This window comes from Xyrauchen texanus, chromosome 47 (assembly GCF_025860055.1).
Source record: "Xyrauchen texanus isolate HMW12.3.18 chromosome 47, RBS_HiC_50CHRs, whole genome shotgun sequence".
Lineage (NCBI taxonomy): Eukaryota > Metazoa > Chordata > Actinopteri > Cypriniformes > Catostomidae > Xyrauchen > Xyrauchen texanus.
The window spans coordinates 21,450,169-21,474,347 of record NC_068322.1 but is presented as its reverse complement, the minus strand read 5'-3'; the positions used below and the strand labels follow the sequence as shown (position 1 = coordinate 21,474,347).

General features: G+C 36.0%; 2 protein-coding genes across 2 annotated transcripts; one reads left to right on the top strand and one right to left on the bottom strand.

The window, feature by feature from the left end:
* Window positions 1-702: 702 nt before the first annotated feature.
* Window positions 703-22,422, top strand: LOC127638707 (inter-alpha-trypsin inhibitor heavy chain H2-like). The gene is made up of 20 exons (XM_052120352.1): window positions 703-912; window positions 1,019-1,060; window positions 3,435-3,473; window positions 4,083-4,255; window positions 4,333-4,437; window positions 6,517-6,679; window positions 6,780-7,010; window positions 7,148-7,264; window positions 7,521-7,689; window positions 7,780-7,905; window positions 8,036-8,217; window positions 10,728-10,913; window positions 11,000-11,139; window positions 11,261-11,439; window positions 11,845-11,985; window positions 14,228-14,341; window positions 14,470-14,668; window positions 19,142-19,314; window positions 19,619-19,730; window positions 21,929-22,422. Exons 1-20 carry the CDS (start codon window positions 820-822, stop codon window positions 22,074-22,076), a joined length of 2,832 nt encoding a protein of 943 aa, XP_051976312.1. The 5' UTR covers window positions 703-819; the 3' UTR covers window positions 22,077-22,422.
* Window positions 14,679-18,985, bottom strand: LOC127638709 (uncharacterized). Its single transcript, XM_052120354.1, has 2 exons — window positions 15,968-18,985; window positions 14,679-15,801 (listed from the first exon to the last, which is right to left on the bottom strand). Exons 1-2 carry the CDS (start codon window positions 17,049-17,051, stop codon window positions 15,530-15,532), a joined length of 1,356 nt encoding a protein of 451 aa, XP_051976314.1. The 5' UTR covers window positions 17,052-18,985; the 3' UTR covers window positions 14,679-15,529.
* Window positions 22,423-24,179: the final 1,757 nt, after the last annotated feature.

The following is a 24,179-nucleotide window of genomic DNA, read 5'->3' as shown; positions in this document are numbered from 1 at the left end:
ACACCCCCAAAGTTGTTGACCGGGGGGTTGTGTGGTGGTGATTCTAAATGAGAACACTCCCAAAGTTGTTGACCCTGAAGGGGGGTGCCGCCGCCACTGCCCAAGTTGCCCGTGCCTAAATCTGCCACTGCCCACGCTTACTCCCAACTCTTCTTTAAGTGTTCAACACAAAGTCTTCACAAGGACCCACGTTGAGTCTCGGTGATCCTCATTCCATAATCAGTCCCACTAATTAACTTTTGGGTTGGAGCCCAAGAGTGCAGCAAGCACTACAATACCACAGTACCACAGTCAGAAGCAGAGAAGTAAATGAGATTTTAATAAATCATGAATTCAATTTGACACCTTTCTTTATCTGAAAAGAGAGAGTTTGTGGCTGGTGGTACTTCCCTCAACTCACAGTTTGGTCCCCAACCCTTTTAATGGTCACTGCTTCATATAATTCAGGAAGAAATGTATAAAAGGTTACTTTTTATTCCGAAGGATTTGAGGCAAATAAATAGACATATTGCTTATTGAAATATTTTTATTTTAGTGTTCAAGCAGATTGTTTCCAAAAACAATATTGCTTCAGCCACAGATGAACAAAAGCATATGATATGTGTCATTCCATTCTGGGTAAAGTTTTTGAAATCTGCTGGTCAAGTTTCAAAGGTTCCCAACAGTCTTTTTTGGTTATGTGACACACAACAAATATTGACGAGGCTCAGAGTTCTCACAGTCTGCAGAGGCTGATCATTGAGCGTCAGTCAGTGTGTGTATGTGTGGGGATTGTGCTAGCCATTTTGTTTTGTGTTGAGAGTACTTTTCTCTGGTTCCATGAAGCCTACATTTCTTCTTCTTAGTGTCCTGCTCTTCTGTCAGAGCTGGGCTTTTGAGTTTGTCATCGATGGGGAGTGGGAAAGTGAAACGGTAAGATGGAAAGAGACTTTAGGGTGTATGTGCTGCTGTGTGTGTGTATGCTGTTGAAGAGGATTTATTTATTTATCAAAATGTATATTTGGATTTTTTTTGTTAGTCAGGTCCTTTGGATCAGTACGAAGAGTCTGGAAGATACAGGGTAAGTTATTTTTTCCACTTCAATATGACATTAATAAGTTGTTAGAAGGAGAATTCTGAATGGAAAGTACAAAAAAAACAACATTATGCAGAAAATCTTTATAATAATAATCTTTGCACTTGTTTTCAAGAGGATCAGCTGTTTTTTTAAAGGTTTTAATGTGATCACAGTGTCACTGAGGCCTTTATTGATTTCCATTGATCAAAGAGTCAGGTGGAAGTCCAGTCTGTGAGGTAGTGTTGGATGTCACATAGTTGTAGTAAAAAAAATTTTCTTTAATCTACCAAACAAATATTTTCTGTCTGTCAGTGAATACATGTTTTTTTTAATCTGGTACATACAGGAATGCGCTTGAAAGTGGCTTCATCATTTAACAAAGTTTCCAACTTTAATATCCCCAAATATATCAGGAACATATTGCCAATATTTATATATATATATATATATATATATATATATATATATATATATATATATATATATATATATATATACACAGTATTTGTTGCTAATTGTCAAATAACATTGTTAAGGTGAAAAAAAATCTATCTATCAAAAGAATATTTTTCACTACTTTTTAAAAATAAATAATAGTAAATCATTATTCCAATTTATATATAACGACATCTTAATTTTAATCATTTTATATCAACTTTTAATGAGAATTAATTTATTTATGACCTCCAGATGGTTATAACCTATAAGTGGTATAGAAATTAATTTTTAATATTTTGTAATTTTTCATTTATTCTGATATATATATATATATATATATATATATATATATATATATATATATATATATATATATATATTAGGGCTGTCAATCGATTACATTTTTTAATCTAATTAATTACACAATGTCCCAATTAATTAATCGCATTTAATCGTATATGCAAATATTTTCTGAGAAAGGCCCCTCATATAACAATAATTACAAATATAATGATTAAATAATTAGACATAGTTATCTTTAAATATTAAAAAATTATATCTCTATATATATATATATTCAGATAATTAAAATGCATTACATTCCTGTAGCAGAAGAGTTAATCATTGATAAGACAATACAAAAAGCGGCTTTATTTAATGTATTGTTTATTACCATATTATTGATAATAAGTCAATCATTGGCACACAGTTCACAGTAATCCATTTCACAAGTGAATTTGTCAATCAGTTGGAGATTTATTATGAGGGCTTGTTTAAGAGCCCGTCAATCTACACCTGCGTCAGACATGCTTGTGTAGCATCTCTGGTGTGTTGCGTCATAAACATAATATTTTTAGGTCACTGTGCCAAGTTAAATATAGTTTAATACTTACAACACATCTTAAGATCTGTTAGTTTTGAACTCAAGTTTTGAATGCAAGAACGTAATGAATGTCTGTTTTGTGCTGTCTGGTTGTTTTCTTCACTGTATAAACTGCACGTTGCCACACAGCTGAAATTTAAATTATTGCCCTCTGGAGTAAACAGGTGGTACTACAAGCTTGCATTTCTCAGGAATCTTCCTTATTACAATCCGGGGCATTGCGATTAATTGCGTTTATTTTTTATAAAATTAATTTACATTTATGCATTTGGCAGACGCTTTTATCCAAAGCGACTTACAGAGCCGCTTTTATCCAAAGCGACTTACAGAGCCGCTTTTATCCAAAGCGACTTACAGAGCCCTTATTACGGGGATAAACCCCTGGAGCAACCTGGAGTTAAGTGCCTTGCTCAAGGACACAATGGTGGTGACTGTGGGGATCGAACCATATAATATACAAAATTGGCCAAAAAAATAATAATAATAATAATAAAAAAAAAACTATCAGCAACTATTCTAGTCTTGCTGAAATCTATTTTGGATATTAATTCTAAATTATAATTTTAAAATATAGAAAATTGGCCAAATTTTTTTTTAAAAAATAAAAAATTTTAAATAAAAAATTATATATATATAATTTTTTATTTAAAATTTTGTATTTTTTTAAAAAAAATTTGGCCAATTTTCTATATTTTAAAATTATAATTTAGAATTAATATCCAAAATAGATTTCAGCAAGACTAGAATAGTTGCTTTCCACCAATATTTTTATGTTAGATTGTCACTATGTTGTATTTCCATTTACACATTACATTGGCACATTCATTTGCAGTGCTTCAATGATAATAAAAAATAAATAAATATATATTTAAATGTATTCTATTGCCCAATGCCTATACATTTTTGTGATATATTTTTAAATAAAAAAAAAAGATTTTATTTATTTATTAATTACTTTATATTTGCAATATTTTGGGCAGAAAAAAAAATCACTTAGTTTGTACATTTTGATGTATTTATACAAGATACAATAATTTCTCTATTGTTTGTGTGTAGAGGAACATTGTGACCAGTGAGGTGGAAGAGGATTTTGAGGTAATCATGCTCTTGTTATTCGACTCTAATCTTATCTATCAATCGATTGGCTTGTTTAAAGACACTACGGTTATTGACTCCCCTCTGCTGCTGTTCTACTTCTCTTATTTTCTCAAATACTTAAATAAATTTGTCTCATGCTTGTTTGTCTCAGAACATGTTTTTTCCCCAAATGATTTCAAGCCTAAAAAATTATGCTACAAATGTATTTTTATTCATTTAAAATATGTATGTGTTCTACTTTTTAGTACTGCTTACTAAAGCAACAAACCCTTAACCCTCAGGATTAAGTTTAGGGTAATCCCGTAGCGTTTGTCCGGTTAATTGAGGAGAGGTGTGCTATTAACTTTCTTAGTGGTCTAACCTACAACCTTTGCCTACCTGATGATAAAACAGGCACAAATTCAATCAATTTACATTGAAGGAGAAACCGAGTCATATCTAGAGACAAGATCATAGAGACTTGGGGTTGGGCTCTTTTGACTTGGGCCAGTAAGAAACCACCTTCAGCAATGCCATAGCAACTAAATAAACACCCTAACATAAAGATGCCCTAAATCTGATTGAGTTTGGTTTGATTTGTGTATTGCATTCTGTTTGTGTATGTAGGCGATTCAGGGCAATGACATCACTGTAAAGAGCTATAAGATAGAGAGCAGGATCACATCCCGTTTCGCTCACACCATAGTCAAGAGCTCTGTGGTTAACTCAGGCTCCAATGCCCAGAGCATCGGCTTCAACGTGCAGATCCCCAAACAGGCCTTCATTAACAACTTCACCATGTGAGAGCATAAACACACACACACACACACACATATACAAACATGGACATCCTGTATGACAGGTGGCTGCTTTTCAGGAATGTTAATGGGATCACGTTTGTCGGTTCGGTGAAGGAGAAGACAGTCGCGAGAAACCTTTATGCTCAAGCAAGAGCCCGTGGTAAAGCTGCTGGCATTGTCAGGTACTAAACACCAATCAATACATCCACCCATCCGTGCACCCATCCATCTGTCTATCCATCTATTGATCGCACTCTTGATTTGTCTACATAACAAATATATAAACAAATCTACAACTACAAAGCATTTGTAGCTAATCAGAGAACTAACTACATATTTGAATTTACATTTAATTTGAATATAATTTTATACAGAAAGCCATACTGGATTTAAAAAGTAACCCAACCCATAGATTTACAAATATATATTTGACTTTACCTTGATTTATTTATTCTAAAAATAAGTATTTATAAATAGGGCATATATTCATATTTATATTTATATAAATATTATTCAGATTTATAACTACATATTCAGATTTACATTGATATATTCATATGTATATCCATTTATATATTTATATCCAAATATTCATATTTACATGTATTTATTGAGTATTTATAATTTCATATATATATTTATATTGATATATTCAATATGGAATATTTTCAGATTTATAACTACATATTCAGATTTACATTGATATATTCATATGTATATCCATTTATATATTTATATCCAAATATTCATATTTACATGTATTTATTGAGTATTTATAATTTCATATATATATTTATATTGATATATTCAATATGGAATATTTTCAGATTTATAACTACATATTCAGATTTACATTGATATATTCATATTTACATCAAAATATTCATATTTACATTTATTTATTGAGTATTTATAATTACATATTTATATTTACATTGATATATTCATATTTATATCCAAATATTCATATTTACATTTATTTATTGAGTATTTATATATTTACATTGATATATTCAGTATTTGTAAATATGGAATATTTTCATATTTATAACTACATATTAAGATTTACATTGATATATTCATATTTATATCAAAATATTCATATTTACATTTATTTATTGATTATTTATAATTACATATTTATATTTACATTGATATATATTCATATTTATATCCAAATATTCAGTATTTACAAATATGGAATATTTTCAGATTTATAACTACATATTCAGATTTACATTGATATATTCATATTTATATCCAAATATTCATATTTACATTTATTTATTGAGTATTTATATATTTACATTGATATATTCAGTATTTGTAAATATGGAATATTTTCATATTTATAACTACATATTAAGATTTACATTGATATATTCATATTTATATCAAAATATTCATATTTACATTTATTTATTGATTATTTATAATTACATATTTATATTTACATTGATATATATTCATATTTATATCCAAATATTCAGTATTTACAAATATGGAATATTTTCATATTTATAACTACATATTAAGATTTACATTGATATATTCATATTTATATCAAAATATTCATATTTACATTTATTTATTGATTATTTATAATTACATATTTATATTTACATTGATATATATTCATATTTATATCCAAATATTCAGTATTTACAAATATGGAATATTTTCAGATTTATAACTACATATTCAGATTTACATTGATATATTCATATTTATATCCAAATATTCATATTTACATTTATTTATTGAGTATTTATAATTACATATTTATATTTACATTGATATATTCAGTATTTATAAATAGGGCATCTATTCGGATTTATAACTATGTGCATATACATATTTAAATTGGTATATTAATATTTATAACTAGATATATGTTGATATATTCAGTATTTATAAATCAGGCATGTTTTTTATATAGATTTATATATTCAGATTTATAGTGATACATTCAGACCATAACTACATATTCAGAATTTCATTTATATATTCTATATCTATAAATAGAGCATATTTTCTGATTTAGAACTACATATTCATATTTACATTGACGTGTTCAATATTTATAAATAGGGCATATATTCATATTCATAACAACATCTTCAAATTTATATTGATATACTATACTGCCTGTACAGTATAATATTATAAAATACAATATTCACATAAGTATATTCTGTTTGGGCCCCAGTAATGCTCAGTATAGAAATAATATACAGTAATAATATCTTTCTATCTCTCAGGACTAACTCTCAAGCAATGGAGACCTTTAAAACCGAGGTGCATGTTCCTCCAGGCAGCAAGGTGGAGTTTGAGCTACACTATCAGGAAATGTTGCAGAGGAAGCTGGGCATCTACCAGCATACATTACACATCAAACCAGGACGCCTGGTCCCACAGCTGCAAGTCAGTTTCACACGTATACACATGTCTATGCTTAAATCCATGTGCATGCATAGATGCATCATGTGACCACTAATATGGTGGGATGTGTGTATGTTCTCAGGTTGACGTGTATATATTTGAGCCCAAAGGCATCAAGTTTGTCAAGGTCCCTCCAGGAGAGCAATTTTCAGAAGTAACCAAAGTCACACACACAATAGACAAAGCACATGTGGTGTTTAAACCAACCCTACAGCAGCAGCGCAAGTGTGAAAACTGTACAGAAAGTTCTGTGGATGGCATCTTCACTGTCATATATGATGTGGAGAGAGAAAGCAATGCTGGAGAACTTCAGGTGTGCATATACACTCATTTTATGTGTGACAATTGACTCAAAAATACAAAGTAAGTTATCCCGTTGGAGAACGTAAACACACTCTCGCAGTAAAAGAGAGAATTGGTGATGCACTGTATCTATTCTCCATCTCTCAGGTGTCTGATGGTCATTTTGTTCAATTCTTTGCTCCGTCCGATCTCTCACCTCTCTCAAAAAACATTGTCTTTGTCATTGATGTGAGCGGCAGTATGTGGGGACTGAAGATGAAGCAGGTGAGGATGTTTTGCTGTGGTAATCTTCCATTTTCCCAGAAGAGAACATCAGCAAAATTACATTTGTATATCTGCCAATAGTTTATGTTGTCAACCTTTAGAACTACACTAGCATAGAAATGATCTTTGTGCTAACAGACATGGACTAGCAGCCACTAATCACCAATTTTGATGTCAAAAGTTTAAATTTGGAAAATCTAAAAGATATCTAAAAATGATAGCTCTTCATTTCTGTCTCTCTCTTCCTCTCTTGAAGACAGTGGAGGCAATGAAGGCTATTCTGGAGGATCTATCAATGGATGACTACTTCAGCATCATAGACTTCAATCACAATGTCCGCTGTTGGAGTGAAGATCTGGTCCAAGCTTCCTCCATCCAGGTGGATGAAGCCAAGAAGTACATCCAGAACATAAAACCCAATGGAGGTGAGAGAGACAGAGAGGGAGAGACAGACAGATGGTTTACATAGTGGTCTTGAATGATTTTGAGTGACCTTCTGTGACATTTGCCCCCAGGCACCAATATTAACGAGGCTTTATTGAGAGCTGTGCAAATGCTGGTGAGAGCTACAAATCATGGAGTGATCGACCCACGCTCAGTCTCTATGATCATCCTGGTGTCTGATGGAGACCCAACAGTGGGTTAGAGCATTTCATGTTCACTTTATACCACAGACAGTTACTGTATACCCCTCATTATGTCCTGAAGTTTTCTGTCATCTCAAGCTTTCTATAAAGCCGGTTTTAGATTTCTCTCATCCTAACTTTTCAGGAGTAATTAAGTTGAGCACTATTCAGAAGAATGTGAAGCGTGTGATGAGGGAGGAGTTTTCTCTCTTCTCTCTTGGTATTGGCTTTGACGTGGACTTCGACTTTCTGGAGCGAATTGCCATGGACAACAGGGGTATGGCCCAGAGGATCTATGCCAATCATGATGCCTCAGAGCAATTAAAGGTACAGAGATTTTGAACGTGACTCTGAAACTCTGACTCCAGTTGCACTTAACCTGCTAAATATTGACTTACTTGACTTTTGACTTCAGAAGTAAATTGGATTTTCAATGAGACACTTGTGCACAATGCAAGTTAGTAAGTCTACAAAGATTAATATTTTCTCTAAATATCACTAAAAGTCGGGGTCATGTGACGCCATGCGAGGTTCGGACGTGTGAATTGCGAGCTCTGCGCACTTTGCTAGTTTTAATAATTTTTGTGACCCTGATTCTTAACTGGTCTAGGAAGACAATATGTCAAAGATTTATAAATCCTTGGGCTCTGGGGACATTAAAAGACACTTATGTGCTCAAGCTGAAGCCCTCAAGCAGCAGGCTGCATGCCCGGGAGTTAATTTAAGCGGTGAGGTGAAGGAAATTTGGCAACAATTGATGAACATTTCGTCAGTGCTGCAAAGGTTGTTGCTGACTTGGAGGAGCTTGCTGTAATATGTCGATTGATCACTGCTATGGAAACACTTGCCTGCCATTGGGAGCAACTTGGGGTTCAGTGTCTTGCCCAAGGACACTTCGGCATGTGGCAGCCGACCCGCTCTACCACCTGAGCCACAGCCACCCCGATAAAAATATGGTGGAATTTCTGGACGGGCTCTTTCCGAGTCTTCTCGACATAACAGGCCATTAGCTTGTAATTGAGCGAGCTCACAGAGTTCTGGCTCAGCGATCCGCTGAGGGAGACAGGCCCTGATCAATTCTGGCCAAATCATCCGATAAAGATCTTGTGTTACGTGAGACAAGGAGTAAAGGAAGGCTTTCTTGGAAGAACCACAACATTTTCTTGTTCCCAGACTTTGTGAATTTGACGAGAGAAATGTGATTCTAACTCAAAGACTTGAGACTTGACTTGGACTGTACCTCCAAAATTTGAGCCTTGCCTTGCATTCCACATTCAAGGCTTGATACCTGACTTGGACTCTTCTTCAAAGACCTGAGACTCGACTTGCACTCAAATCAAAGACTTGAGACTTGACTTCAACTTTACCTCAAAGTCTTGAGATGACTTGGACTCTACCTCAAAGACTTGGGACTTGACATTGACTCTTCTAAAAATAATTGAGATTTGTTTTGGACTCCACCTCAGCAACTTAAAACTTGACTTGGACCCCGCCTCAAAGACTTGAAATATGACATGGACTCTTCTTCAAAGAACTGAGGCTTGTTTTGGAATCCACCTCAGTGACTAATCGCTTGACTTGGACTCCATCTCAAAGACTTTAGACATGACTTGGACCCCACCTCAAAGACTTGAGACATGACATGGACTCTTTTTATAGACTTGAGACTTGACTTAGAATCCATCTTAAAGATTTCAGACATGATGGATTCTACTTCAAAGACTTGACACTTGTTTTGGAATCCATCTCAACATCTTAAAACTTGACTTGGACTCCACCTAAAAGACTTGAGACATGAATTGGATGCACCTCAATGATTTGAGACATGACAAACTCTTCTTTAAAGACTTCAGACTTGACTTGGAATCCAACTAATAGATTTAAGATATGAACTGGACTACCTTAAAGACTTAAGACATGACTTGGACTCTACCTCAAAGACTTGAGACATGACTTGGACCATTTTTCAAAGACTTGAGACTTGACTTGGACTCAAACTCACAGTCTTAAGGTATGACTTGTACTAATCTTCAAAGACTTAAAACATGAATTGGACTCTACCTCAATGACTTGAGACATGACCTGGACTTTTCTTCAAAGACTTGAGATTTGACATGGATACTACATCAAAGACTTGATACTTGCATTCCACCTCAAAGGCTTGATACCTGATCTGGACTCTAATTCAAAGACTTGAGACTTGGCTTTGACTCTACTTCAAAAACTTGAGACTTACCTTGCATTCCACCTCAAAGGCTTCATACCTGACTTGGACTCTACTTCAAAGACCTGAAACTTGACTTGGACTCTGCCTCAAAGACTTGAGACATGACTTTGACTCTTCTTCAAAGATTTGAGACATGCCTTGGACTCTACCTCAATGACTTGAGACATGACTTGGACTCCACCTCAAAGACTTGAGACAAGACTTGGACTGCACATCAAAGACTGGAGGCATGACATGACCTCTTCTTCAAACACTTAAACTTGACTTGCATTCCACCTCATAGGCTTGATACCTGACCTGGACTCTTCTTCAGAAACTTCAAATTTGATTTGTACTCAACTTCAAAGACCTGAGACTCGACTTCACTCCAAATCAAAGACTTGAAACTTGACTAGGACTCTTCCTCAAAGAATTGAGACATGACTTGAAAGGCTTCAGATCTGACTTGGGCTCTACCTCAGCGACATGTGGACATGTCTGCCTCCCATCCTTATCAGTCTGTTTTTGTTGCTTTTTTTGTTCAGGGATCTTCCTACTTCTATCTCTATCCTTATCCCAGGAATACTGTTTTAGTAATGTGATAATTCTTCCTCGTTTTGTCTCTCTCCAGTCATTCTACAGCCAGGTCTCCTCTCCTCTCCTGAGGACCATCAACATCAACTTCCCTGAGAGTGCTGTAAGTGATGTGACCCAGAACCGTTTTGACAAATTCTTCCGTGGTTCTGAGCTGATAGTTTCTGGAAAACTCCAACCAACAGATCTCACCACACTGCAGAGCTTCACCACCGCCTCTGCTGTGAGTCCAACATCACTTATGTCTCTGTATAGATCCTTAATTCAGTTTTCAAACCTTCTTTGATAAGAGATATTTCTCTATTTTAGGCCAACATGGACCTGAACATTCAGACAGAGGCAGATCTTCAGGAGATAGACTCAATGCTCAGCACACAGCAGCATTCCTTCACCGGCTTTGCCCGGCAGATGTGGGCCTACATCACTGTCAATCAACTACTAGCTGAACGGTGAGAGAGACCCCAATTTTGTTTAGATCACATAGACTGCATCTGTATATAATCTGTTATAATTCATGAATGATTGCCTCAAACACTGACTTGAGAACTATGTGGAATTCCTCTGGTGTAGCTCTCTTGCTCCTACTGCAAATAAAAAGCGTAAGATCACCCAGCGAATCGTAGCTCTGGCTGTGGAACATCAGTTTGTGACCCCTCTCACAGCTATGCTTGTGGAGAGTCAGGACCAGGAGAATGCAGAGAGACTGATCGCGGACTCGCCCAAAGACTCCAAACATGGCTGCTGCTCAGGTAACCAATCCAAAGGGACTACTTTATATATGGAGGAAGCTATGGGCAGGAACTCTTCTAAGATTGAGGAAGGAGATGGGGAGGTGGAGGGATGCCTGAAAGACTGTCGCTAGAGCGAGGTAAGTGGCGGTTTATATACTCTGCAGCCTGCAGTTTGATTGGCAGATTAGATGAGCAAGCTCCTCCCGAACTTTTGTTAAAGAATTCAATTTGAATTGTCAATAATATAAATCTGCTGTATACTATTTTTTCCTGTTATTAATCAGAAAACTCTGTTCACACTAGGTGAAACATGATATACTGTGCTCTCCTATACTGTTCAATAGATCTGTGTATGATCAGTGTGATACCTCTTAAACTATCTCTCACTCTCACTCTAACTCCTACTTCCCTTTTCTATTTAAGCCACCATGCCATCACCTGGATCAATGCCAGTGCAGCATGTAGTCTTCCAAAATCCTCCATGGGCTCAGCCTACACCTGCTCCTACACTTGGAGAAGCGACCGGAACACATCAAAGTATTATTCCTGGACGCATCAACCTTGGTAATGCAGCTCAGTCAAACTTATTTATTTAATTATAAGAATACTTCTTTCTCACTGATCAATATTCCTGATACTGCTGAGATCTCCCTTATAGGAATATGGCTCAATACTAACCCTACTTACTGTCTCAAGATACATTACTTGTCTTGTTTTGCACCATTTTAAATGACTCTGCCTCTGAAAAGACTTGTTTTGTGGCTGATATCAACTGCAGTATGCAATGCTGGGTATTGTTTAATGATTTCTAATAGCAAAATAGGTATTCAGGCATTGTTTTACAATACTGTAGTATGTAATGCAGCCTTTCTATAATCCTGCCAATATTTAATGTAGTAATTTAACGTCATAAAGATTACGTCTATTATAGCAATTAACCATAGATTTGAAAAAATAAGCGTTCCAATTGGGATACATGAGATGCTCTCGAGGGTGAAGTCCCATGTTCTAAACAAAAAAGCCTTCTCAAAAGTGGATGCTTTTGGTTTTTCAGGTGTTTCAGTTGTCCTCCACAATCCACTGCAAACTCACATTTAGGTTTGACTCCATTCAGATATACAGGTGAAACTCGAAAAATTAGAATATCGTGCAAAAGTTCATTAATTTCAGTAATTCAACTTAAAAGGTGAAACTAATATATTATATAGACTCATTACAAGCAAAGTAAGATATTTCAAGCCTTTATTTGATATAATTTTGACGATTATGGCTTACAGCTTATGAAAACCCCAAATTCAGAATCTCAGAAAATTAGAATATTACATGAAATCAATAAAAAAAGGATTTTAAATACAGAAATGTCGGCCCTCTGAAAAGTATAATCATGCATATGTACTCAGTACTTGGTTTGGGCCCCTTTTGCATTAATTACTGCCTCAATGCGGCGTGGCATGGATGCTATCAGCCTGTGGCACTGCTGAGGTGTTATGGAAGACCAAGATGCTTCAATAGCGGCCTTCAGCTCTTCTGCATTGTTTGGTCTCATGTCTCTCATCTTTCTCTTGGCAATGCCCCATAGATTCTCTATGGGGTTCAGGTCAGGCGAGTTTGCTGGCCAATCAAGCACAATAATACCATGGTCATTGAACCAGGTTTTGGTACTTTTGACAGTGTGGGCAGGTGCCAAGTCCTGCTGAAAAATGAAGTCAGCATCTCCATAAAGCTTGTCTGCTGAAGGAAGCATGAAGTGCTCTAAATTGTCCCGGTAGACGGCTGCGTTGACTCTGGACTTAATAAAGCACAGTGGACCAACACCAGCTGATGACATGGCTCCCCTAACCAACACAGACTGTGGAAACTTCACACTGGACTTCAAGCATCTTGGATTGTGTGCCTCTCCATTCTTCCTCCAGACTCTGGGACCTTGGTTTCCAAATGAGATGCAAAATTTGCTCTCATCAGAAAAGAGGACTTTGGACCACTGAGCAACAGACCACTTCTTTTTTTTCTTTAGCCCAGGTAAGACGTTTGACATTTGAAGCCCATGTCCAGGACCCGTCTGTGTGTGGTGGCTCTTGATGCAGTAACTCCAGCCTCAGTCCACTCCTTGTGAAGCTCCCCACACATTTGAATGGCCTTTTCCTGACAATCCTCTCCAGGCCACGGTCATCCCTGCTGCTTGAGCACCTTTTTCTTCCACACTTTTCCCTTCCACTTAACTTTCTATTAATGTGCTTTGATACAGCACTTTGAGAACATCCAACTTCTTTTGCAATTACCTTTTGAGGCTTTCCCTCCTTGTGGAGGGTGTCAATGATGGTTTTCTGCACAACTGTCAGGTCAGCAGTCTTCCCCATGATTGTGAATTCAACTGAACCAGACTGAGAGACCATTTAAAGGCTCAGGAACCCTTTGCAGGTGTTTAGCTGATTAGAGTGTGACACTTTGAGCCTACAATACTGAACCTTTTCACAATATTCTAATTTTCTGAGATTCTGAATTTGGGGTTTTCATAAGCTGTAAGCCATAATCATCAAAATTATATCAAATAAAGGCTTGAAATATCTTACTTTGCTTGTAATGAGTCTATATAATATATTAGTTTCACCTTTTAAGTTGAAAGGTTGAACTTTTGCACGATATTCTAATTTTTCGAGTTTCACCTGTAGAACACCCACTTTTCATGATCCATTTGTAAAATGGGCTGTGAATGCCGTTTCTTGTTCACTTTAAAGAAATGCGTGCTCCAATGTTGCATTAACAAAATGTACTGTATACTGCAATATTCTATTGTTTTTTAATGCAGTTGACAATGACCCTCACTTCATCATTCACCTGCCTAAAACTAACATGGACATCTGCTTTAATATTGACTCCAAGCCTGGACACATCCTCAACCTGATTTCTGACCCTGGAACTGGTAACTTCTCCACATGTCTCCGGACATTTGAAAAAACATTTTTTACTTTATGGCTATAAAAAAATTGCCCTGGTCCTTATTTAATTTTTACACCACATATGCTTTTTTGTCCTTATTCATACTCACAGAAGTCACAATCAATGGCAAGTTGGTGGGGTCTAAGAAGATGAAAAACAACAAAACAAGCACATATTTTGGAACCATCTCCATATACTCCAAAACAGATGGTGTGCAGGTCATAGTAGGAACCCAGAAAATCGAACTGATGGAGGACAAGAACAATCACTCGTTCTCTTGGGGAGAAACAGCTGAACTGCTGCTCAACAGGTATCAGAGACAGACTTTTGACTATCGTCACTTTTGCAACTTATTCTAGCCAAGAAAAACCCACTAGACCAGAAGAGACTGTCTGACTGACATGTAAAGGTCCTGGCATATTCAGCGTAGTTCTTCTTCGTTCTTTGCTCAGAGCCAAACATTTTTAAACATCTGAGCAACGGTATACTGTTTGCAAACATTCGGACACAGGCCGCAACACAGGTGGAGGCATTTAGAGGAGCTTTTCAAATTGTGGATGCACAAGACCACATGTAAAACCTTAACTAATGTGACATTAAAATGTGTTATGAATGACTTCATTCCTCATTATATGAGTAGAACTAAAATGAGATCAGTAAAAGAAGCTGTTTAACCACTAGATTATGATTTGAAGTAATATGTGTGCAGTAGATAATGTGTCATTTGTAATGTTTACACTTTGCATTCATGGCGCCTTTATGCGGCCAATATACTATACATACTGATTACACTCAGAGGTGGGCACAAATACATCAAAAACTATTTTGTTACAAAATACAAATACTGGCTCATGAAATGTAACAAAATAAAATACAAAATACTGATGTGAAAAATGTATTTAAATAAAATACAAGTAATTAGTATTTTGAAAATACCAAAATACTCCCACAATAATCTTAAGTCTTTGTTTTATTACTGAAAGATCAATAACACAAATAGTAGCAATAACACAAATATGAGAAATGTGTAAATTCAAAATGGCGAAGTAGCAAAATAAAAAAGTATGGGCATTTCACTAAATCTCTACAGGGCCTGAAAGGTCAATAACAGAAATAGTAGCAATAACACAACTATGCTACAAAAGAGAAAACTAAACCATTGTCATTTAGGCTAGTTGTTTTTAAGTACAACCAACTTCTCCAATAATTCAGGAGTTAATCCCCTTCTATGAGGGCGGTAGACCATGCCTGCAAAAGAAAAGAGACGCTCAACTGGGGCTGATGATGGCAGAGTGGTGTTGAATCTCACAAAGAGCAGCTTGATTAGTGGATACGAGTCCAGTGAAGCCAGGTCCTTTCTGGGGTCCTCCAGGAAGTGAAGGGTCTCTAACTCTGCTTTGCTGTGGCTTGGTAAGTCCTCTCTGTCCATCTGGTTGTCGATTCCTGTTGAGAGTGAAGACAATAGAATCAGAAAAAACAAACATTGTTATTCATATACTTTCATACACAAGGTAACAATATGACATATGAATAACTTCTCATTTAATGATTAACACCTGAAATTGCTGTTTGCTACAAGCCTTCTGAAGTGGATACATTTTCTCCTTACCTTGATCAGAAAAGACAAAGAATTCATCTTCATTCTCCTCAGTGGTGCTTGAGCTTGTTGCTGCAGCATCACACTCTGACAGAAGACCAAGCTCTTCAGCTGCGTGCAGAATGAATTGATGTATCCTCTTCTTCTCACATGTTAGTCTCAAAGGCAACCACCTCATCTTGAAAAATGGATGTGTTACTGTAGCAAGGATGGCTTCGTTTACATCCGTCTTCAGCTGCAGGAAGTTGCTGAACCTCCTCTCAAAGCCAGCTAAGGTAGCTTGCAAAATGTGTGAGCAGTACCGCAGGTTTGAAGCTTGCAGGTCTTGCAATTTAGCTTGGACAGCAAAGAGAGTCGGTAAAAGCTCACCATAGAAACATGCATTTTGCCCTTGAAGGCGATCTATCGAAATGGCAATAGGCTTCAACACTCTGCAATATTCCTCAATGAAGTCAAGTTCCACTTCTCTGAATAATGGAAGTTGCAAGGCAGTCATGATCTCAGGAAGCTTCTCATGAAGACATGCCAACTGACTCAAGCAGTCATACAGAGAATTCCACCTGCAAATGCAGGGTGTCTTGAGTTGCTGGTCAATCAGTTGGCTTAGCATCTCAGCACTCTTTGGTCTGCCAGATGCAGTCCATAGGGCTGAGCACTTTGCCATGGTTGAGTGATTAAGTCTAGAGAGAGTTGGATTCTCTTTGATTGATTTCTTAGCATCAGTTGTTGACACCAAACTCAGTGTGTGTGTGGCACACCTGATGTGAGGTGGTAAAATGATAGAACACCCTGATGTTTCTTCTTCTTCGGGATCTATGATGACGTAGGACAGATCACGTTCCTGCTCTTCAATTTCATCTTGTCCATCCGATACTACACAGATATTGAACTCTTCAAACGCCTTCACGAAGTTGGAGGCATTATCAGTAACTGTAGCCACAATCATTTCTGTAGTCAGTCCATACTCTGTGTGAATTTCCTCCAAAAGCTCTGCTATACGGCTGTATGTATGAGGGCTGGGAAAGCGTCTGCACGCAAGAGCAGCTGATTCTCTTTTAAGTGTATCTCTATGTATCCAGTGTACAGTTACACCCATATAACTGGTCTTTTTGTTGACCAGATATCAGCAGTTGTACAAACATGCTTTAAGTTTTTAAGTGTCTCCTTCAGGTTTGTTGTCTTTGCAGTAAATTCATCATCAATTCGTCTTCGGAGAGTTCTTCTGGACATGACACCAGCACCTGGGCAAAGTCCCTGCACTAAGTCTGTAAATTCTTTCTGTTCAACTGTGGCTAATGGGCACATAACTTTGACAATAAAGGATGTCACAAGGGAGTCAATTTTACTTTGTGGTACTGATAGGCCAACGTGACCAAACAGAGTAGTCTGTGTCAACGATGTTTTGGCTCTCTTTTGTTGTCCACTGGTACATTCCTTTTTGTAATCGTCAAATTCCCTTAATTTCTCAGGATGCTTTCATCTCAAATGTGTCTTAAAGTTTGATGTTGCTTGATGCGAGCCACATATGATTGCTTTTTTGGTTGTGCACAGCTGACACTCAGCTTCTATCTTTCCACTTGGAATTTGAGATACTATTTTGAAGAATGTCCCATCCAATATGGCACACTTTATCCCTGTGGTACCTTCATCTGTTGCTGTATCATCCTGGCACAGTTCTGATGGGTTGTGATCTTCACTCATCTCGGATGTCTTGCATTTCAAACTAAATGGTAAAAAATATTATTGTTAGATTATCAGTTGCAATTTACAGCCATAACTCAAATTACTACACACCAAAGAATAAGCTCTATTAATAAAACATTTAGCCAGAATGAAATCTATTCACTTTAAATCAATTACTTCTTCATAATTAATACAGGAAAATGCACACCATATTGCTTTACTGAATGTACTTTAAATTAATGCCTTTATGCCTACTACAGTAGGCCTATAGCCTGACCTTTAAAATAGATTTTGAGAGTGGTATATATATATTATTCTCCCGAGACCCCTACCTCACTAGGTATTCAGCTCATTAGCTCAGATCAGTGGAGAACTAACGTTACTGCAGAAAATGTTGGGGATAGGCTAGTACCCCAGGGGAAAAAAAATAACAGACCGAGAATTTTTGTAACAAAATCAAAATTAAATTTTAATTATAATATATATGATTAATCAGATTAATCATAATATGTGTGGGTTTGTTTTACACACGAGACTCTAACTGCCCTGACCGCGTATGCCTTTTCCATAGTAGAATCGCGCTGCGTGCGCAATTACTGAAAAACAATAAGATTGATGATTATTTTATATTTATATTTAATATTTATACAATATTTCTCATATGTAATAAGTTTAAAAACGTGTAAAAACTGCAGATGGATGTTATATTGTGAACGCTTGCTTAGCATGGAGATTTCAGTGGAGTTACGACAGACGCGCTGTTTCATATAGGTAGGGCCTATGATGTCCTTTTATGAATGACAACAGTGCATTGATCTCATAAGGCACAATTATTTTCTCTATAATGCCGTTCAGTGTGCAATATGTGTGTGTGTGTGTGTAGACTGTATATTTTTCACAAAACACTTTACCTTAATGCCGCTTTTAAGAGGAGCAGTGCCACTTCTTCTCCAGTGTTCAAAACTCATTCACTTCTTGGAGGGAGCCCGGTCTACAGGGTGTCACGTGATTTTCGTGCATCTAACCTGGACATTGCCTTTGCCAACAACATCAGACCGAAAATATGGCAAAATCTTTTACTATGGTGATTTTTCTTAAGTATTTAAGTATTTGAAATACTCTAAATACACTCCCTCAAAATATTTTGTTACAAACTACATTTTATTTTTTCCACACCTGCAAAATACAAATTACAAAATACGCTAAAGTAATTAAATACGTATCTAAAATACATTTAATTGAAATACTGCCCATGTCTGATTACACTCTGTTATTTTAATTTATGATGAAACTGATACTACTGAATTTATATATATATATATATATATATATATATATATATATATATATATATATATATATATATATAATGTGAATGGCTGCAGATGGCACATGAGTGAAGGAGCATGTCAAATAACAGAGTGAATAAGCACTATATATTTGATTAGATTTTTTTTTTCTTTTGTAGACTTATATGTATTTATTACAACCATTGTTTGTCAGGATGAAGGTCGTCATAGTGAAGGAGCAACAGGTTACCGTGATGATCGATGGCGGTATTTCAGTGATGGTGCTGTTACATCGGGTGTGGAAGAAGCATCCTGTGCAGGTGGACTTCCTGGGGATTTACATGCCAAATGACAACAAATACTCCCCACAGGTTCATGGTCTCATCGGTGCGTTGGTCAACACTCAAACATATACAACTACAAAAATGCACAAGTGAACGGCCCTTCAGGGTTACCATTACCATACCATTTTGTCATCATTTACTTAAGGGACTACATGGAGCAATAGAATTATGCTCTTAACATAAAAATTATTAAAATGATCAAAAACTTGCTGATGGTTTGACAGACTATAGATGTGTTACCAGTAGAATTGAATAATGTATGACATTTGTTTTTCTGAGTTTGGGTCCATGACTTGTGTGCAACTGGACAATGTTGACGAAGGAAATGTTTTTTTATTTTCTAACAGGTCAGTTTGCACAGGAGCCAGAGGTGAAGGTGTTTGCCATGCACAAAGGCAAAGACCCAAAGAAGAAAGAAGCCATAATGGAGGTGAAAGGCAACAAAATAGCTGTCACCAGGTACATCCCCATCAAATACAAATATTATTCTTATTTTTCTAAATCACACTATATCAATATCAAAAAGAAAAGAACCAAGAAATTATATTTTGAAGCCTATTTTTAGGACCAGTATATTAGGACCCCAATTCTCATTACTGTCATGCATCCCAATTTTTTCCTTTAAGTTTGTAATTCTCGTTACTGCAATACAGTAAAAGAGAATCATCCTGTCTGGACAGTGTTGTTTTTAAGGAGCATACATTAAAGGCAGTACAACAAATACTACCCTGATAAATAAATGCTTTACCATTTAAACAATATATCTTTTATTTCATATTACTGTAATGGGAATTTTTGGGTTCAATACAAGGATTGTTCTGGGTTCAATACAAGATAAAATCAATGGGGCCTGTCCATAAATGCTAAAATACACTTTGTTTCAAAAGTAGTCAAAAGTCATAAACATTATATGTTAACATGCATACCAACCTTAAAGGGATAGTTTGGGGTGGCTGTGGCTTAGGTGGAAGAGCGGGTCGGCCACTAATCGCAGGGTTGGCGGTTCGATTCCTGGCCCACACGACTCCACATGCCGAAGTGTCCTTGGGCAAGACGCTGAACCCCAAGTTGCTCCCAATGGCAGGCTAGCACCTTGAATGGCAGCTCTGCTGCCATTGGTGTACAAATGTGTGTGTGAATGTGTGAATGAGTCAGGGTGTAAAGTGCTTTGAATACCTATAAGGTTAAAAAGGTGCTATATAAGTGCAGACCATTTACCATAGTTCACACAAAATTGAAAGTTCTCTCATCATTTAATCACCCTTATGCCATCCCAGTTGTGTATGACTTTCTTTCTTCTGCAGAACACGAATGAAGATTTTTAGAAGAATATCTCAGCTCTTTTGGTCCATACAATGCAAGTGAATGGGTGGCACAATTTTGAAGCTCCAAAAATCACATAAGTTAGCATAAAAGAAATCCATAAGATTCCAGTGGTTAAACGAATCCCTGTGTCTCAATCAGCTCCCTAGCTCCCGATGTCCTGAATCAGTTTATCCTGAACATGAATTCTGGCACTGGCAAGGGTGTTCATCCACTGAACACTGGGACACTCATGACTAATAATCACCAACACGATAAGCAACACGATAACGAACTCGCATATTCAAGCGCAACTGTTATAAATCAGCACCATTGCTGTATAAATGACACTATCATTAATTTTCGTTGAAGATATTCAAACGTACAGTGTTATTATATCAAATAAATGGCATAAATAAATAAACACAAATTATAGGAGTGTATTTTAAACCTTCTTTTAACAACTTAAATATTTAAAAGATTGTTTCATTGTCATGGTAACTATGAATGAAAGACAATATTTCTTTTTAAGTGAAAATAAGGCTTGGACTTCATAGTTTTATACTTGTGCTCGTCATCTACCGACTTGAGATACTTCAGAAGACATGATGACGTTTCCGGTAAAGGAACGTAGTGAGTAACGGTGCTCTCTGGTTTTTTGGTTGCATTGTGGGATTTTTTAGGGAGTGAATTTTTTAGTGTACTGGAAGAATTTTGCGAATGAGACAGCCCTAACAATGTCTGACTCCCTGATCAGTACCCTCACTACTGAACTAGGGGGCTGATTGAGACGCACCCATAATCTTCAGAAGTGACAGGATAGTTGTGGGTGAGCAAAAGCTATCACCTATCACATCACTTAATATGGATTACAAAATATGGAGTCATATGGATTAGTTTTATAATGCCTTTATGTACTATTTGGAGTGTCAAAATGTTGGCATCCCATTCACTTGCATTGTATGGACCAAAAGAGCAAACAGAAATTCTTCTAAAAATATCCATTTGTGTTCTACAGATGAAAGGAAGTAATACACATCTGGAATGGCATGAGGAGGCGTAAATGATGAGAGCATTTTCATTTTTGAGTGAACTATCCCTTTAACTGTGAAAAGTTTTATCCAAAAAACATCTTCGGTGTCAACAACAAAACACTGTAATCACGGTTTTAGATATAACTTTTCACTGACAAGGTTAGCAAGCAATTTTATCAAACTTAAATCATGTTAACTTGTAGAATATTTACATCTTGTGGATTTTTCTATTTAGTGTGTGTGTGTGTGTGTGTGTGTGTGTGTGTGTGCATCATTTATCCTTCATATATTAAAATCTTGTGGCTTGTGTGTGTTGATCAGGGGTTGGCAGAAGGACTACAGACTTGACAAGAAACGAGGTTCCGATGTATACTGCTGGTTTGTTCATAGCAATGGGAAAGGCTTCATTGATGGCAGTTACTCCAGCTATATCCTTCCCCAGCTGGACAGCTTCCTCCCCTCTCTCTGATTGTGTGTTATGTTCAATTCATTGCTAAGACAGAAAGAGGCTGATTGGTAGAAAACTGTTATTTTATATGAGAAATAAGAACATATAACAAACCATTTTATTAAACTTGCCACATGACCATTTAGAAAAGGCTCCTTTTTTAATAATACAATAAATATATACAAAAATGGGGATGCAGATCACTTCACAGTTTGAATCTATGAATACTTTATTTTCATTTATATGCAACTATTTTCAGTGGCATCTAAAGATAAATTAAATAAATCTAAAATAAAATAAATAAAAACTAGATCAATTTGATCCATTGTGTAAATTAGGGGATTGTGTAAGAGTCTTTATTATTTACATGTGAGGTGTAAATAATCTAAATTGCACTCTGATACAGTAGATTCGCTCTGGAGAGAGGATGAACATCAGGCCAGTTTGGAGAAGTCCTTGTACGGAATTCCTTCTACTGTTTTTCCTTTCATCCGACCCTGAAACAGAGCAAAGATCATGCTTTAAAGTCATAAGCACAGTCAATGGGCATGGCCATGAAGTTTTGGTATTTTCATGCAAGGATGCACTAAGTCTTGGCGCAAGTGGGTTTGCCAAAATTTTGCGTGCAAAGCGTTAATGGGCTGAGTCAAGTGCAAATGAATTCTGAGTTTCTTTTCTGGTTATTGCTCCGTCTGTGTCCTATTATTTAGTTCATTCCCTGTCAAACACCAGTGATATAAACAAAGACAGCACAATCATAAGAAGTTGGTTGTGTAACTGTTTGCAATAAATTAGAAGAATAAAAATATATCTATGACAGTGACACGCTCATTTTATAAGCATAGAAAATGTGATTCTCATCAGGATTTGGATGTAGGTTCCATTAAATTATAGAGAATGTAAGTATTATTAATAATTTTCATCTACTGACACAAATTTTGGCTAGTGTTAAAAGTGATTGTATTGGCACACATTTCACTTCTTCTGTTTGATTCTGATTTTTCTGAAAACAAGAAAATAAATTAAAATATAATCAAAATAACAAAGTGGTCAAAAAAAAAAAAATAATAATCATACAGATTCCAAACATTTTACCCTCTCCATCTTCTTCCACAGCCCCTTTTGCAGTGACTTTAAAATCACTCTATGACAACAGGTGGAAAAATCCCAATACAAAATATATCATTAATACAATTGTAAATATCAACAGTTTTACAACAACTTCTTAAATATTAAACCATTACTTATAGATAGTTCAAAACAAATCTCGTAGATTTTTGTTACATATGTGATTGCAAGAGACATAATTTGATGTTCCACTCTATTTTCAGAGTTTGGACATGAACTTTATAACCACCTGCTGGTGGAATTTCCAAATTACAAATGTAGGAACTGAGTTTAGACTTTGCACTGAAAATAGGCCTGCTGCTGAAATGTCTTGGCGCAATGACCTATTTCTCTGGAAAATAACAAATTGTGCTTTGTGCCACTTCATTTACAGACAATACACCCACAGTTTGTGTGCATACACCCACAGATAGCCCAATCCATCCATCCATCCATTATCACTTCCAGATTAAGGCTTTGTTAAACCAACATCATCTAGTTAAATTCTGATTATTTTCCCTGCTGATGTAACCAAGGCTGTTTAGGCAGGGAAAATGATATTAACAAATAATATCTTAGCCTACTTTTCCCAATCCAAACAATACCAATGTTTAAATTCAAGTCCCACGCCACACTATTTTGTTTCACTCAGAAGAAATATGTCACATTACAGAAGATAAATGTGCAGCAAATGCTGTTTTATGTAGTCTAAGTCGGACAAGTTAAAGCTGAACTACCAAAACTTACATTTATGGTCATTTTGAAGGCACAGGTAAGTGTGCTAAAAAAAATGTGTCAAGAATTTCAAGACAGTCAGCAGTAAGCAAAATATATACAAAGCCAATAATAAAATGATAGTATTATTCAAAGCTTGCACTCAGTTACAGGCAGCAGTTCTAACAGTGTTTGGGTTTTGATTCCACTTCTGACTGGTTAAGAGAAAGGTTTCTGGTTTTGATACAGTAGGTTTTATTGCACTACTACAGTGTATGAGGTAACATTCTGAGTGAACTTACT